The sequence below is a fragment of the Agelaius phoeniceus genome, chromosome 18 (assembly GCF_051311805.1).
Source record: "Agelaius phoeniceus isolate bAgePho1 chromosome 18, bAgePho1.hap1, whole genome shotgun sequence".
In the NCBI taxonomy this organism is placed as follows: Eukaryota; Metazoa; Chordata; class Aves; order Passeriformes; family Icteridae; genus Agelaius; species Agelaius phoeniceus.
The window spans coordinates 12,195,261-12,211,811 of record NC_135282.1 but is presented as its reverse complement, the minus strand read 5'-3'; the positions used below and the strand labels follow the sequence as shown (position 1 = coordinate 12,211,811).

The 16,551-nt window shown below is 45.1% G+C and overlaps 1 protein-coding gene across 1 annotated transcript in view; it reads right to left on the bottom strand.

Annotated features, from left to right (window-relative positions):
- The window catches only part of FBXW8 (F-box and WD repeat domain containing 8), a 62,984-nt gene that overhangs the window by 17,992 nt on the left and 28,441 nt on the right, over nucleotides 1-16,551 (bottom strand). The window contains exons 5-7 of the mRNA XM_054645566.2: nucleotides 16,308-16,465; nucleotides 8,624-8,820; nucleotides 7,505-7,714 (exon numbers count right to left, since the gene is read on the bottom strand). Coding sequence (XP_054501541.2) covers nucleotides 7,505-7,714; nucleotides 8,624-8,820; nucleotides 16,308-16,465 — 565 coding nt within the window. The remainder of the gene's footprint in view (nucleotides 1-7,504; nucleotides 7,715-8,623; nucleotides 8,821-16,307; nucleotides 16,466-16,551) is intronic.

Sequence of the window (16,551 nt, the reverse complement as noted above, 5' to 3'; positions counted from 1 at the left end):
AGCCCATTCCCACCTCCTGCCCACAGGAACAGCATGGGGCAGCTGGAGACAGAGCTGTGTCTCAGAACTGGGTGAATCCCTCTGTGTGTTGGTTCTTATAATTCTTATTCTCTGAATTTGGTTTTTATTTAGATGCAGTATTGGAAGGAGGATCGTAAATATCAGCAAAAAGCACGTTGTAAAACCACACTCAAACCCTACATCCTTCTCCTCACTGTACAACACACAGGATCCATTACAGAAGCACTTTTTCAGAAAGAACCATCCAGGATTGAGGTTTCTGTCATTTCAAGTAAAATAAAACCACACTGAATTGCTCAGAGTGGCAGAGGATCAAGCAGCAAGCCTGAGAACAGAATTTACATTTATTTTCAGATTATATTTCTCCCCTTTGCTTCTGTCCAGCCCTCTGCCAATTGGAAAAAACATTGCCTGAATACACACAAATATTGCCAATGAAAAAGGGGCTGTGAAATTCCAAGTCCACCATAAACAAAAAGGGACCTGGTTTCTGCTCAGGTCAAACCCATCCGATCCAGAGGGTACCTACAAAAGCAGGAATATGCATTTGTGGGGGAACTCATCAAATTAAACACAACATATGGTACACACTGCTGCAAGTTTGGATTTTATATCTAAAGTGATGTGGAAAACAAGAATATTTTTAAAGTTTACAAGCCCCAGGGGCACAGTTTCCCTGTGCAAATGTATTGGATTGCCTACTGTAAATATGGCACATAACACTGCAACAACAACAAAAACAATCTGACTGTTAACAAATGCAAGGTCAGCACGCTGATACTTGTGCACACAGATAAGTGTTCTGGCTCCATAAATTTCAAGATGAGCTAAGATTTAAAAGGAGCAGCTGAAGGAGACAGACAGACAATCAGAGAAGAAGAAAAAGAGTAAATCAAACACAAAACAGCCAGTTAAAAAAATAAATAAATAAAAAAGCAGTTAATATCCATGAATAATGGATGTTTGATTTAAAAGCAGTTTACTCCAATATGATGTAATTTTTGACAATCAGCCAGAGAGACTATTTTTCAAGTTCTTGCCAGATAGAAGTCATTGTGAGGAGCTGGGAACACAAGTGCTTCTCTGAGCATGTGGAAAATTGACTTTCATGCCATCCTAAAGGTGACTTTTCCTGGCAGACGCATGCGCCGGGCAATGCCTGAAAACCCAAAAGCAGCAACAGAGCTCCCAGCAAATCCAGCAGGAAAAGCAGCTCCCTGCTCCTCCCCATCCAACACCTGCTGCACAAGTCACACACAGAGCTAAAGACAAGTGCAGTTTGCTTTTCCCTTTGAAGTTTCCCTGTGCCTGGAGTTGCAGAGTGAGGCTTCAGGCTGGTGGCAAGCAGGGGAGCCAAGCTCCACGCTGGCGCTGCCAACGCACCTGCAGCCCTGGGCACTGCCAGCCCCCGGGGCTCTGCCAGCCTGGGATGGGCTGGGATGTGGGCAGATGTCTGCTAGGACTGCAATGGGGTCACCAGGCTCGTTTGACTCGTGCCCAGAGCCTGGGCTAAGAGCTGCAGGGCCCGTGGGGAGGATGTTGTGTTTACCCACTGAACCACCCACACACTCAAAAACCCCTCTAGCCCAGGGACAGGTGCTCCCTGACCTGAGGGAAACCTTCATCCATGGAGAAGGGAGGCAAGGAGAACCTTAAAAACTGAATTCAATCTCTTGGTTTCATCACCTGGAATATTCATGGCACATCCCAGCAGCTGTATTTTCCAAACCTGAGGCACCCACCTCAGCCACGGTGCCAATTTTAAGGCACTCACACTATAGCACACACAGGGAGGAAAAAGCAGAATGTCCTTAATGTCAGCCAATAGAAAGGGATTGATTGATTTATTATTTATTATTTATTTAGTCTTTTATTTATTTCAACTTGCAAAATTATTCCTGATCACTTAGAGCGTTTGATCAAGAAATCATGCAAAATTTAGACAAGAAAAAGTTCTGGACTCTCTGCTGGTGTCTTTTCCTTGCAATAATTCAGTTCCTCACAGAGTTCTGCCTTTCTGACATGGTACCAAAGAGCTTATAAATAAAAAGGTATTTAAAACACCTTTCAACACCTCCAAAGATCTGCTAACACCCTGCAGTCCTGCAGCTCCTCAAAGAGAGACATTTGGGCAAGTTCCATCTGTTCAGACACCAGCAAGCCCTGCCCTTCTACTGGTATGAAAACAAGAGTTCATGAAGATGAATTTGCTGAAAATTGGGCTCTTTACAAGGGTCAGAGAGGCCAACAGAAATGAAAAACCCCACATTTTTTAAACAAGAAAAACTAAGATTAAAAAATGGAACTCTCTGGAACTCCATGAGAACTGGAGACAACACCAGGAAAGACAATGCAGCTTCTCAGTTAGGAGGATTTTAGTTAAAATAAGGTGTAAAAGCTCACATAAAGCAGTCATGAACTAAATAAATCATCCAAAAATGACTGTAAAGTATGAAACTCAACTTCAAGGAATATTTACTGTTGTCCAGAGCAGCTGGGGCTGCCCCTGGATCCCTGGCAGTGCCCAAGGCCAGGCTGGACATTGGGGCTGGGAGCAGCCTGGGACAGTGGGAGGTGTCCCTGCCATGGCAGGGGTGGCACTGGGTGGGCTTTAAGGTCCCTTCCAACCCAAACCACTCAGGGGTTCTATGATTTCAAATTTGTTTTCACTCACTATCACTGCTTAATTCCACTGGACACACTCACATTTCCAAGCAGCTGAAGAATTCCATGGAAACACGAAATCCAGGAGCAAACCCAGGCAGTGTTTCACTGGCTGCTGAGAGGAGCCAGGTGAGGTTGAACACCTTTCCTCAAGCCAATCATCAGCTCCAGAGAGCTGTAAAAGCAGCAGCATGACCAAGCAGCACCCAAGAGAGCTGATCTCAGCACATCCAGCCTTCTGCCTCAGAGCTGGAAGCTGTAAAATCATCCCTCCCCTCCTCTCCTCCACATCCACCAGCCCTGGAATCAGGTTCATGTTTGTGCACAAAGCAACCAAACCCACACCTGAACTGTGCCTGACAATATCTGCAACAAAAATCCTCACCTGAACTGTGCCTGACAATATCTGTGAGAAAAATCCTCACCTGAACTGTGCCTGACAATATCTGTGAGAAAAATCCTCACCTGAACTGTGCCTGACAATATCTGTGAGAAAAATCCTCACCTGAACTGTGCCTGACAATATTTGTAATAAAAATCCTCACCTGAACTGTGCCTGGCAATATCTGTAACAAAAATCCTCACCTGAACTGTGCCTGACAATATCTGTAACAAAAATCCTCACCTGAACTGTGCCTGACAATATCTGTAACAAAAATCCTCACCTGAACTGTGCCTGACAATATCTGTAACAAAAATCCTCACCTGAACTGTGCCTGACAATATCTGCAACAAAAATCCTCACCTGAACTGTGCCTGACAATATCTGTAAGAAAAATCCACACCTGAACTGTGCCTGACAATATCTGCAACAAAAATCCACACCTGAACTGTGCCTGACAATATCTGTAATAAAAATCCTCACCTGAAATGTGCCTGACAATATCTGTGAGAAAAATCCTCACCTGAAATGTGCCTGACAATATCTGTAATAAAAATCCTCACCTGAAATGTGCCTGACAATATCTGTAATAAAAATCCTCATGCATGCTGTGTGAAGCTTCTTTGGTAGAAAAACTCCCAAATTCTCCTTTGTTCATTGTCTCATATCCCCGAGAATATGTTAAGAATTTTGAACAGAATCTGACAAAGTTGTGTTTTAGGATTTTCCCCCTCATCTCTACAAACAACAAAACTCTAAATTTCATAGAAATAATCCACAAAGCTCACCTGAGCTATAGTAGGAGACCAGACTTACCTGACAGCAGGTTCAGGGAAGGTTATAAAGGCACCAGCTATGAGAAAAGCTCCAGACTGCATCAGAAACCACATGAACTCAAGCCTAACATTTATCCTGCTGCCTCCTTTTGAGGTTTAGATCCTGACCTGAAGAGGACCAAAGCCAATCTGTGGATTTAATCTCCCCCATGGTGTTTAAACCCAAAATCCCCACAGGTGAATGCCCAGCCTTGTGGTGCTACAGCAGCTCTGGGACCAGGGGGCTCCCAACTGCCTGACACAGGGGATTTGTCACTGGCCTGACATCATCCCTCAAGGAATGGCCCCTGGATGCCCTGGGAATAAGGATTTCCCCCATGGGTCATTAGCTGGGCTATTTAATTAGCCCTAGACAAGCCTAGATAGGAACACAGATCTCAGAATTTGGACTTGAAGGGATTTCATGTTAAGTTAAAAGAGCTGAAACAACAAAATCTTTCATTGCTTAACTTCAAAAAAGAGTTCCAGGAGCACTAGAGCAGAAGAACTTTCAAGAAACAGCAGCATATTTGGGTTGTCTGGTGCTACTAAAGTGCAAGCTGAACTTCTCAGGGAAGAAGCATTTCTGTTTTCTCCTCCCTCCTGCACGGGTGTCTCTCATCTGACAGGAGCCAAGTCTAGGCCACGGATTTGATGTTTTCCTCCTCTCCAACATAAAAGTTCCCAGAAAATTTATGCCTCAGATCTCAGCTCTGCTGTCAAACGTGGCTAAAATTAGAAAATGATTTTATAAAAAGAGAGAGAGGGAGGAAAAAGATGGTTTCCCTAAGTGTTTTGATCAGGAAGCAGGTTACTAGGCAGGGATTGCCAGAAGGAAAATAATAACCAGGAGGAAAACAAAGAAAACCCCGAAGTGGGGAGGAACACAGGCAGCAGCCAGGGGGGCTGGAATCCTCCAGGATGGCATTTCCAGGCTGGGGAGCTCTCCCAAAGCCAGGCTGTCCCCGTGGGCCCAGTGTAATCAGCCACTGCAGAGTCCCTGCACGTCTGCGCGGGGCCGCTCGTTAGCATAAGAGCCATCAGTAATTAATTTCCGGCGTGATGTCAGCTGGAGCAGCAGTGCCAAGGCAGTGTCCTTGTCACACCCCCTGGCTGTCTGGGCCCATCTCCCTGATTAGGATGCAGCAGGTTTAATGCAATCTGCCAGCAAGAGCCAGGGAGCTCAGGACTAAATGAGGAAAGATGTCCTGTGGTGGTGTTCACAGGGGTCTCTGGACGAGGGAAGAGATGAGAATTTGACTCCATGTTTCAAAAGCCTGATTTATTATTTTATTATATATATTATATTAAAACTATACTAAAAGAATAGAAGAAAGGATTTCTTCAGAAGGTTTGCAAAGAAGGAAAAGAATGATAACAAAAGCTTGTGTCCAACTGAGAGTCCAAGGCAGCTGGGCTGTGATTGGCCATTAATTAGAACCAACCAACATGGACCAATCCCATATGCACCTGTTGCATTCCACAGCAGCAGATAATTATTATTTACATTTTGTTCCTGAGGCCTCTCAGCTTCTCAGGAGAAAAATTCCTAAGGAAAGGATTTTTCATAAAACATGTCTGTGACAATGTCCAGCTTTGCTGAGCACCATTTGGACCTGGGGAAGTTTCTTGTCAGGACCCAGGACATTCCTCTGGCTGCCCTGGGTGATTCCAGACCCTGGCAAGGGCCTCAGAGACCTTGGAACAGAGTCACAAACACCTGTGCCTTCGATTTTAGCCCATGGAAACAATTCCCAGCTTTGTGTGAAGATTTACAAGCCACAAGAGTTTGAGTAGAATGATGGTGAATTTGTCACAGGGTGAAAAAGTAGAATTTTGGGGATTTAGAATGGGGGTTCAAGAAGCAAGATGGAGGAATCTGGGTGTGTCCTGTCCTTCTTCTCCTTCTTCTTGTCCTCCATCTTCTGCTGTGATGATGACACTTTTGGATTGGTTTAGAGTAGAGACAGACTGTCTAACATAGGTGATAGGTATTGGGAAATTATTGTAAATAAAGTATATTTGTTTGTAGTATAAAAAGCCAACACCACCCCAAGGGCAGGGACTATGCCACAACCCAACCTGCTGGACAGAGAAAGAATGTAACAGATAAGAGAAAATAACAACCTTGAAAAGCAGAACCCAGGAATCTCAACTTCTTTGGTCATGGGGCTGGGAAAAAGAGACTTTCTAACACCTCAGGGATCATCTCAATCACAGAAACCTGAGAGTTTCTCTGTTCTTTACGAGGCACAAAAGTGATCACTGGGGTAATGCCCCCAAATGAGGCAATTTCACCTCCTGCCCTCCCACCTCTGGAGGGAAAAGAGCTGAGTTAGGACAGCAGAGGAATGAATAAAGACAGCACAACTCGCAGCATCTCAGCCCCCCAGGTATTTATGGGGGGTTTATGGGGGATGAGATGCAGCTGAACACATTTATCCCTTACAGAGGAAGCCCTAAATAAAGCTTTCCCATTCCAGTCACTTGCCCAGGGAAATCCTGCATTTTTACACTCCAGATCACAGTGGTCTGCAGTGGGTGCTCCACTCCTGCTCCTTCCCTCACTGCTGACAGCCCCAGTGTAACACAAAAATGGAATTAAACCAGGGACTGGAAAAGGGAGGCAAGGTGCAGGAAAGGGACAGGAACTCTTCCCAAGGCATCTGGAAACACCAAAATCTCCTCACACTTTGGCCAAATACTCAAGAGCACAGCACAAAAAGCACCCTCCTCCTCAGGGTGCTCATTTGCCTGACACTGCTCAGGATCCCTCACAAGAGAGGCTGAGGGATGGTTTGGGATTTTGGGTCGTCTACTGGGGTTTTTAGGTGGGATTTTTGAGATGAGTTCCCCCTGATGCCATTGATGCAGCACAGACTGAGCTCCTTGCTGAGGAGCAGAGGGTGCAAGGGAACCCAGCTGGCTGAATGTCAGATTATGCTTTCTTCTGACCCAGAGATGGGGCAACTGAGAGGTGTTTTAAAAACTTCTATTCTATTTTTAGTCTCTTGTGAAGGGTGAGACAATACAGATATTATAATTTACACTACCACAATTAGAAGCTAATTATTTCTTAATTACAATATAGTATAAGTGGTTTTTGACTTATTAATTTTTACCACACTATGCTGTAAATCTTAAAACTAATCATCTAAAATTACCCTTCATAAATCTTACTACAATACATTTTTCATAATTCTATTTCCCTAAAGTATCTAATCTTATTTATAAAACCATCCTTTGAAACTTGTTTCTAGTTCTGTTTCTCTATTTTCTCTATTTCTCTATTGTTGAGAGAGAAATAGTTCTATTTCTCTCTCAACAATATCTATCTTATTCCATAGTATTTCTAAGTCTGTATTTCCTATCTCAAAGTTTACATACACATACTGTGTAAACCTTGTGTCAAACTTCAAAAATTCTCTACAAATTCATTTCCCACAGCTAAACAGTAATCCCTCACTTCAGCCCACAGAAGAACACAAAGCAGCATCAGATTATTGCACTGAATTTTCTCTACTCTCAAAAGCTGGAGAGCAGGGAAAGAAGTCCTCAGCATGAACTCTTTTCTCCTTAATTACAAAGGTATAAAAATCTTCTCAGAAAATAATGGCAATACCTGGTTGGGCTCATTCAATAACCAGCCAAAGGTTTTGATGCCAAAGGCAGCCTCGTGAGCAGCCACGTCGAGGCAGGTGACAGGCTGGCCATAGACTGAGTGCAGAATCCTGCCAGGAGCTTCTGCTTTCAGGAGATAGACAATGTCCTCTGCAGCTGCCACTGCCACAGGGCTCCCCCTCACATCTGGAACCAGATTAAGGAAGTTGACCTGAAAAGAGCAGACTTTTTATTTTATTTTTTATTTTAATTTATTTTAATACAGTCAAAAATTCTTTTGCATGTGCTGAACTGAACAAACTAGTCGTGTGTGTCCTGAATCATCTCAGCTATGGATTAATTCCACACAAAGACCAAGCATCAAGCTTATTTCTGAACTACAAGACTGACTGAGCTTTGGAGGGGGGATTAATCAGGAGGGGTTTAAATCACTTCACACCCTTTAACTACACAACTTCCTCCTACAGGAGAGAGGCTGCAAGACTCAATTATTCCCACACACTTCCTTCCCCTTTCAAACAAATGCTGATACTCTGAGACAAAACAAAACTTCAGAAAATGAGTTTTAATTACAACTCTCAAAACTTCAGTGACAGAAGGTGCAACCTAAAGAAGCTGCATGAGTAGTTACAGCTTCACAAGTGACACTATTAGGCTGCCTGCAATATCCTGCCTCAGAATTAATCAGATAGTGTGGATCTGGAATGAGACCTGGAGTTTCAGCTCCAATTCTATGCGAGAAAACTGATTTACAAAATGAGCCAGCTTAGTTTACTGTTGACAAAAAAAAAAAAAGAAAAAAAACTAAAAAAAAACCAAAAAAAAAAAAAACCACAAAAAAAAAAAAAAAAAAAAAAAAAAAAAAAACCAAAACCCAGCCAACCTCCTGCACCATATGGACTTGTGTTCATTTGCACTCCTAGCTCAAGCCAGCAGTTCACCCTTGCTCTTCAGGGATGGAAGACTCACCCTGAACCTGCTCCAAAGTCAGAGCCTCGAGCTGCTACCGCCCTGATCTAGCTCAGGCTGTAAGACTTTTATAAGAACCATCCCAACCCTACCAACATCAATTAGTGGAGCAGGAGCTCCTGTAAGGAAGCAGAGCAGCCTGCAGACTCACCAGTTTCTGGATTTCAAAGGTTCCTGGGGTTTGCCAGAATCCTCTGTCATCGGGGCTCTCCAGCCTGACCTGGAAGCCGGAGGCCGTGGCCACGGCGGCGCCGCCCGGGGCCAGCGCCAGTGCCTGGAGGTGCTGGTTGTGCTGGAAGTGATGGATGGGCTCCTGGCCCAGCAGCAGGCTCCAAACACTGACAGTGCCTGCACAGGAGAAATGGGGTTAGCTCAGCTCTGACACAACCTTCAACGAGCCTTTAAACAGCTGCAAGTGGAGCTGCTGCAACAAAGGAACACACTGGGGAGAGATGGGGGCAGGACGGCTGAACTTCAGGATGCTCTGGTTCCTCTGGCCATGGGTGCACAGGAGAATTTATGTGCTCTGGCCTGAAGCTGAGGGAGGGGATGTATAGATGGGATATTGGGAAGGGATTGTTCCCTAGGAGGGTGGGCAGGCCCTGGCACAGGTGCCCAGAGCAGCTGGGGCTGCCCCTGGATCCCTGGCAGTGCCCAAGGCCAGGTTGGACATTGGGGCTGGGAGCAGCCTGGGACAGTGGGAGGTGTCCCTGCCATGGCAGGGGTGAAATGGGATGTGCTTTAAGGTCCCTTCCAACCCAAACCCATCTGTGATTCTGTGATTCCAGGTTCTATTGCTCTGTACATAATTCCTAATTTCTGTCCAATAACATTAGCAGCTACCTTGAGGAAGACTCTTTGACTTCTCTCACATTTCCATGTTTGGAGATGCAAACAGACACCTGAAATTTTGTTCTGTTATAGAGAGGCTCTCAATTACCCCAAAACCAGTGAGGAAGAGCCCACACTCCAATTTTAAGTCACTTTGCTGCATGGTCACAGAATCACAGAATCTCCTGAGCTGGAAGGGACCCACAGGGATCATCCTGCCCAGACCCCCAACAATCCCACCCTGTCCATCCCTGGCAGTGCTGCCCAAAGGCTCCTGGAGCTCTGGCAGCCTCGGGGCTGTGCCCATTCCCTGGGCAGCCTGGGCAGTGCCAGCACCCTCTGGGGGAAGAACCTTGCCCTGAGCTCCACCTAAACCTCCCAGCACAGCTCCAGCCCTGGGTCCTGTCCCTGGTGAACACAGAGAAAAGCTAAAGAATACAAATCCTAACGACAAAGGAGTCTAAGTCAAAAGAAAACATATTTGTAATTGCATTTTTGCCAGGCTGGCTCCCCAGTTCTCTATTTAAAAGCATCATAATCTGAGTAAGAGCAACCTGAGGCAATCAGGAGGGAACCAGAAGGGAATTGGAGCCTTCTGGGCCACCTTTGCACTGAATTGAGAAGCAATCTTCAGGCATGACAGGCAGGGCTGGAGAAGGCTCCCTTGCAGAGGAGCACGTTAATGATGAAATGATTAATGGCAGCTCTTCCTTCAGAAGGAGACATAAAAGCCCTGACAGACAGCTGTGGATGGGCACCACTGCCAGTTTGCAAACACTCCTCCCCAGTCCCAGAGGAGGTGAAGCAAGAGTGTGGTAATGAAACTGCACATAGTGAAATGGTAGCTAAATGAGTTTAAATTGATTTATGGTAGCTTTTGTAAAGATTATTTGGTATCTGGAAAGTGCTACCCATGTGAAATAATGCAGATAATCCTTAAGATCCCTGTCTAATGGCACTCCCACTGAATATTTATATTCCTCACCGTGGGAATGAGTACCATAATGGGGACCATTTTTGTTTTATTAGGGATGAATATTTAAATTAATCTGCTATTTGCCTAAACAATTAGCCGCCTCTGTTTGTTTACACAAAGCCAAAACTGCAATTAGGCTTCCATCAGAAAGATCAGTCCCGACTAAAACTGTCCCGACGGAGCCGTAAGGGCTCCGAGCAGAACTTCCCAAAATGACTTCTTAGCATAATGGTAATTATGTTAATTGCTTGAAAGGTAAATAACTGCTGAACTGGGTTTGCAAAACAGACTGGTTGCACACAGCTTCAACCCAGTTAACAAATCCAAGTGGGCAGCACGGGCTGCAGCCCCTCTGCAGGGCTGAGCTGGGGCTGCTGCTCCCCAAGGCAAAGGGATGGGGAGGCCTCACCTCCAGGAGAGATGATTTGGCCAGGAAAAACCCCATCAGTGATAAAGTGCTATCAGACACAGGGAGTCAGAACTGGACTTTGTGTCAGAGCATGGATTTGGCTGCCAGGCTGCTCCAATTTTCTCAATTTTTGTTCAGCAGAAAATGTATCTCAATTAAATATCAGGTTGATGAAGGGGAAAAAGAAGGCTGATTTGCTTTCAGTGAAAGCTTTTGTTTGCACATCTCTGTGATGAACATTCCACTGGGTTTAACAGTATCTAAATGGATGACAGTTCTGGGAAAAAGAATTAAATATTCTGACCACAGGAGCAAACTGAGAAACCCAGAGCTCAGGGTTCTGCTCTCTAATTTTGGGCAACGAGGCACTAATTATTATGATTATTATTATTACTACTACTACTACTATTACTATCATTACTATTATTACTATTATTGTTGTTATTGCATCTCAAACATGACAAAATCTGTCCAAAAGAAAAGATTTTAACCAGGCAAACACAGAGTGTACAAACACAGATATGTGCATTGTATTGCCCATATAATGATACATGATACGGGCAAAACATTCCTGGAAACCTTAAAAAAAAAGGGACTTGTAAGGTCACAAATTCACATGTGATGAAGGAGCACAAAGTAAAGAGTAACCTGGAGAGTTCAAAGAATGAATGGAAATGATCCACAAGGATCGGGACAGAAGGAAAACAGAAAAAGTAAACACTCCACTGGATTTATAAATAGGTAAAGCTGCTATGAGGGCTGAAAGTGCTGCTCAGAATATTCTGCATTTCACTGCAGAAACAACAAAAGGTATTTATGGGTGTGCAAGTCCTTGCAGCAGTCAATCACGTTTGGGTAAGAGCAAAAAATCCCACAGCATTCCAGTTCAGGTTATTAGTGTGGCACTAAAAAAAATCAGGCAAAGATTTAGCAGTGCAGATGAGATCACTGCTCTCCACAGTCTGTCTTCCTGCCTCCAGCACTGCCCAGCACCTCATTTCCACAGCAATTCCTCTGCTGAGGTGAAGTTAAGGTTGCAGCCATATGTTATCTTTGTTATTTTTTATAATACTGAAACCTTACTAAGTGTTAGAAGGTGACAAAATGAAAATTATAAGCAGCGGTTTCACAGCACGCTAAAATCTGCACCATAATTGTGATTATTCCAACTGAATTCTAACAGTAACTCCCCAAAATTATTTAAATTATGAGCAAGCTGGAAAGTCATCTTGGCTCATGAAAAGAAGTGCAAGAAGCTGCTGCTGGTGGTGGAATGCTGATATTCAATGTGACAATCACTGCACCAGCCTCGTTTATCACTTTGCCCCAGATTTAACAAAAAATTCAACTCCCAACCCATATATTTCTGAATTGTGGCCTGATGAAAGGTCCATTTACTGCCATTGACTCCAGACTGGGAAGTACTTGGAGAGAACATTGAGCAGGAGGCTGCAGTGCCTCAGAGTGCAGTGCTGATCCTGACTCAACTCCACATTTTGGGAGCATCACCAGCCCTGCCCAGCTCTTGCTGTGTCAAAGGTGGGAGGCTGGAGGCTCCTCTCTCTCCACCAGCAGTGCTGGCAGCACAAAAGACATCCTGCAAAAGCAGCTGTTACATCTGTTTTCACACAGGTTTTTCCCTGCTATTACAGGCAATGCATTTGCTACAAAATTAAACAAACCCAAGTATCTTTTTTTCCTTTAAAATCCCCTAATCCTCCGACAGGGCAAGGCAGCACAACCACAGAGCAAACAGTGTTAAATCTCATTTGTAAATATTATGCTGGCTGTGCCTGGCAGTGTCACAGAGCCTGTCTGAGCCCCTCCTGAGCTGGGCACAGCTGGCACTGCCCACCTGAGCTGCCTGTTTGGGGAGCTTGCATGTGGGTATGGAAGATCCCAGCTCAGATCCTAAAGACCCTTTGCATCAGCTCTTCCACATTAAAACCAGCATTTGCTGTCAGCTGGTGGCTGCTGCCAGCTTTGGAAGAGGTGTAAAGCAATCTATATGTGCATTATTTGAAAAAAAAAATATTTAAAACCCCAGAATTTTGTCTGTGCTGGAGCAGGGAATCCAAACGTGCTCATGGTTTACAAGCTCATTCCCTTCAGCTTCTAAACACAACAGCCTGGGAAGGCCAGAAGGTGCTGAATTCACATCATCTCCATGGTGCTTGTCCTGTTTCAGAGCTGTGGTCTTGCCACCTCGATTTAAACAAAATAAAACTCTATTTCACCTTTTGAAAACCCTTGGACTTGATGATCCTTGTGGGTCCCTTCCAGCTCAGGCTACTCTGCGATTCTCCACAGGCTCCATACAGGTAGGGTTTTTTTGCTTCAAAGTGAGAACATGAATTTATTTCCTTATAATTTTCAGCTATATCATATCTCTATGAAATACAACCAATATAAGGAAAGTATGGGTGGAAATGAGCACCAGCCTGAAGTATCAAAACTTGTTGCTGTGAATTTTTTGAGTTTTTCCCAAAAACATTTCTAGTTGTGTGTTAGTAAACACTAATTTAACCTTAGTAGATACTTGAAGTTCATTAACCAACATTTTACATTTAATTTTCACTTCCAGCAGGTCCTGAGGGTACAAAGAGTGAGAGATCAGACCTAAGTGGCAAGAGCCTTTCCCTCACACTACCATTACCACACCAGTTCCCACCAAATGTTCCCAGATTTTACCTCCACCATCCCTCTTCCAGGGATTTCCACACAACAACATCCCTGGACAGTCCCTAAGAGAAGGCACAGACCCTGTTTCCCTCCCAGTGTGGGGAATGGGATGGGAAATCACACTTCACTCACCCAAACCAAGAGATCTGCACCCACAGCCACCAATGGGAATAAGCATTGCAGCCCCTGCTCCTGCAGTTTTCTTCTGGCATTTTTTCCTTCACTCCAGCCAGCCTGGAATGCTCCTGCTGTCTTAGAGCACGTCCTGGCATTTAGGGACACCAAACCCATCACTCTACAAAGAGGGTACAGAAGGGACAACACCCCCAGGCAGCTTTAGGGGCATCCGAAAGGACAAGGGCACAGAAATCCAAAAAGCAGCACTGCCAAAATTCCCCTCCTGGAGGCTGCAGCAGGCAGGAGCACCTCTGATCCCTGCAGCAACCACCCTCCCATGCTTCCCCTGCAGCTTGGGAAGGCCACCAGCTCCTCACAGTGGGCCTGAGGGGGTACAAGCAGGGCAGCAGGGCCGTGTTCCCCACCGTGCCTGCAGCAGGGTGGCCGTGGCATTTAAAGGACAGCAGGAAAAAGTTCTGTTCTCCTGTTGCTGCACATTGTTTGCCAGTCAAACCATGCAACTCCAGAGCGCAGGGGGGAGAGGCATGGCTGAAGCAGACTGCTGTTTCCCAAAAGCTGTGGCTCCCAGCCAAAGGCAGGCAAGCATGGAGCAGATGGAGTCCTGGCAAGGCCTCTCCTGTCCCTGCATTAGCAGCATCTGCTCATTACCCAGAACCCTCGCCTGCTTTATCTAATGCTCCAGGAAAAGCATTTTGATTTGATTCATTTCAGTTCGGTAACGTGCAACACAATTAGTGGTAAAATCAAACTGGAGCACTGCCAGTGCTGACAATAGGAAACAAGGCAGAAGAAATATGAGGCCAGTGGGTTGGAATTCAAAAATCACAACTGTGGCTCGAGTTGCCAAGTCCCGTTGCCCCAGGTGTACATCCAGTGCCCCCACTGAGCGCTGGCACGGGCACAGGGAACTTCATTTGCTCCTCATCCACTCCTCCCTCCTCTCCCTGTCCCTGCAGCCCGAGGCTGGCACCATCAGGAATCACAATCCCACTTTCCTCCAGGGCCACCATGGAGTGTCAACCCACTTTGGACAGAGCATCCCAGGAGGACATCCCTGTGTCCTTGGTGTGCCTGGGGAAGGAGCTGAGGAGCAGAGCAGGGCAGGCAGTGCCTGCCAGCCCTTCCCTGGGATGGGGAAGCAGGGCCAGCACCACGGGAGCCCTGCGGGACCGGGAGCAGCCGATGGTGTCGGGGCCAGCCAGGGATTCGCCAGGGAAGTCTAGACTGCCTGACAGCACCACCTCCAACACGAGCAGATGGTTCCTCTGGGTTAGTCAAACTTACAAACAAAGAGGAAAGGGAGCTGGAAAAGTACAACAAAGAACAATCAAACACATTATCTTCAAAGCCGTCCGCTCCCTCCCCAAAATTTAAAATAACTCTCTCCAGCAAACTGTAAATATGTGCTTTCGGCTTGCAGTTAGTAAACACTGCTAAAATGGGTCTTTTTATTTCCCTATTCCCATAGAAACTAATCTATTCTGACCAAGGCTTCTCAAATCAGAGTAACTGCCATATCACAGAGCCTATTAAAATCTCTACCCAAAAGAATAAAAGACGCCGAGCTTTATGCAAACTAGTTCAGTCACAGCACTGACAGCAAGGGATATGACAGGCAAAAAAACCCAGACAAATTATTAGATTAGTCAGTGGGAAACTGGAAAACAAACAAAAGACCCTCTGCTAGTCGTTGTTTGGAACACTGGAAAAAAAGCCAGCACTTAAACCTGTGTTATAATTTCCTATGACTCCAGTAAATAATAACAATTAACACCAGATTTGCTGGTGTCAGAAAATGTTGCCTATTAACAATTTTTACCCACAGAAAACCATCCTGGCATGATCCAGGCTAGAAAAACAGCTAAGGATGCTGAGAATCTTAAAACACATAAAGCATTTAATTTACTTCTAAAATAAAAGTATGGATTAGGGATTGTGTTTGGATTATCCACCTTCTGTTTTGTTTTCACCTGTAGATACACCAGGATCAAAGACAGTAGGTGTACAAAGCTCTCTAGACTTACAAATATTCTTTCTTTATACCCAAGAGACATTTTAAGTATCAAATTTTACACTTTAAAGATGATGGGAGTTGGGTTCTGCCTGAGCCCCTCAGTTTAGGATCCCAGTCGGCCGGTACTGTCCAAACCTGACTTTTTTAATTGCTGTTCCCACATCCAGAAAATGTTGGTCTCTGGCCCTTGTTGTCCATTAGAGAAACCCTCTAAGGATATTTAAAACAATGCACACAACCAGGATTTTATGAGGGTTTCACTAAATATTAGGTGAAAGCTTTCATTTCTTTAAATCCAAGTATATAACAACAACCCAGCACTGCAAACCAACACTTCAGTGCATCCACACACCATGCCAAGAGCAAGAGGGATGGGGATTAATCAGCCATCCAAGTTTACCACCATCCCCATAACAAAGCTCCACACTACCCCAAGGGAGTTTTGGCCAGAGGAGAAGGCTGGTGGAAGTATATTTAATATTTTTATAGCAAAACAAGTTATTTGCTTAAGATAGCTTGGCTGGACTACAGCCTGGCACTCAAGCTTTGTGCAGCAGCTCCAGTAGGAATTAAAGCTCAGCTTTAATGGGTGCTATGTTCCAATGCCTCCTAATGCATTTAGGGTTATTGGCCAACTTTCTCACATAAAAGCAAGCGTGTGCGTGTGTGTGGATACACAGGATTACAGACACACAAAAAGCTGAGCACAGCTGCTTCATTTTTGTAAAGCCTTTTCTTTTTTTTTTGCTGTTGTTTTAATAGGGAGGAGAGTTGTGCTTGCTCACCGTCCTCGTGGGCAGCCACGGCCAGGGAGCTGTTGATCCTCACAAAGCAGACGTGTGGCAGGGCTCCAGCCCCTCCAGGGCCTGGCACTGCTGCCAGCACAGGGGCTCTGTAGTCCCAGGTGCGGGTGTCCCACAGCTTCACCTCCCCTGAGCTGTACCTGCAAAGCAAGGGCAGACATCACCCACCTGGGAAATGAGTAATAGAGAATTTTTACAACTTGATGGAAGGCTTAGGTGGAGAGAT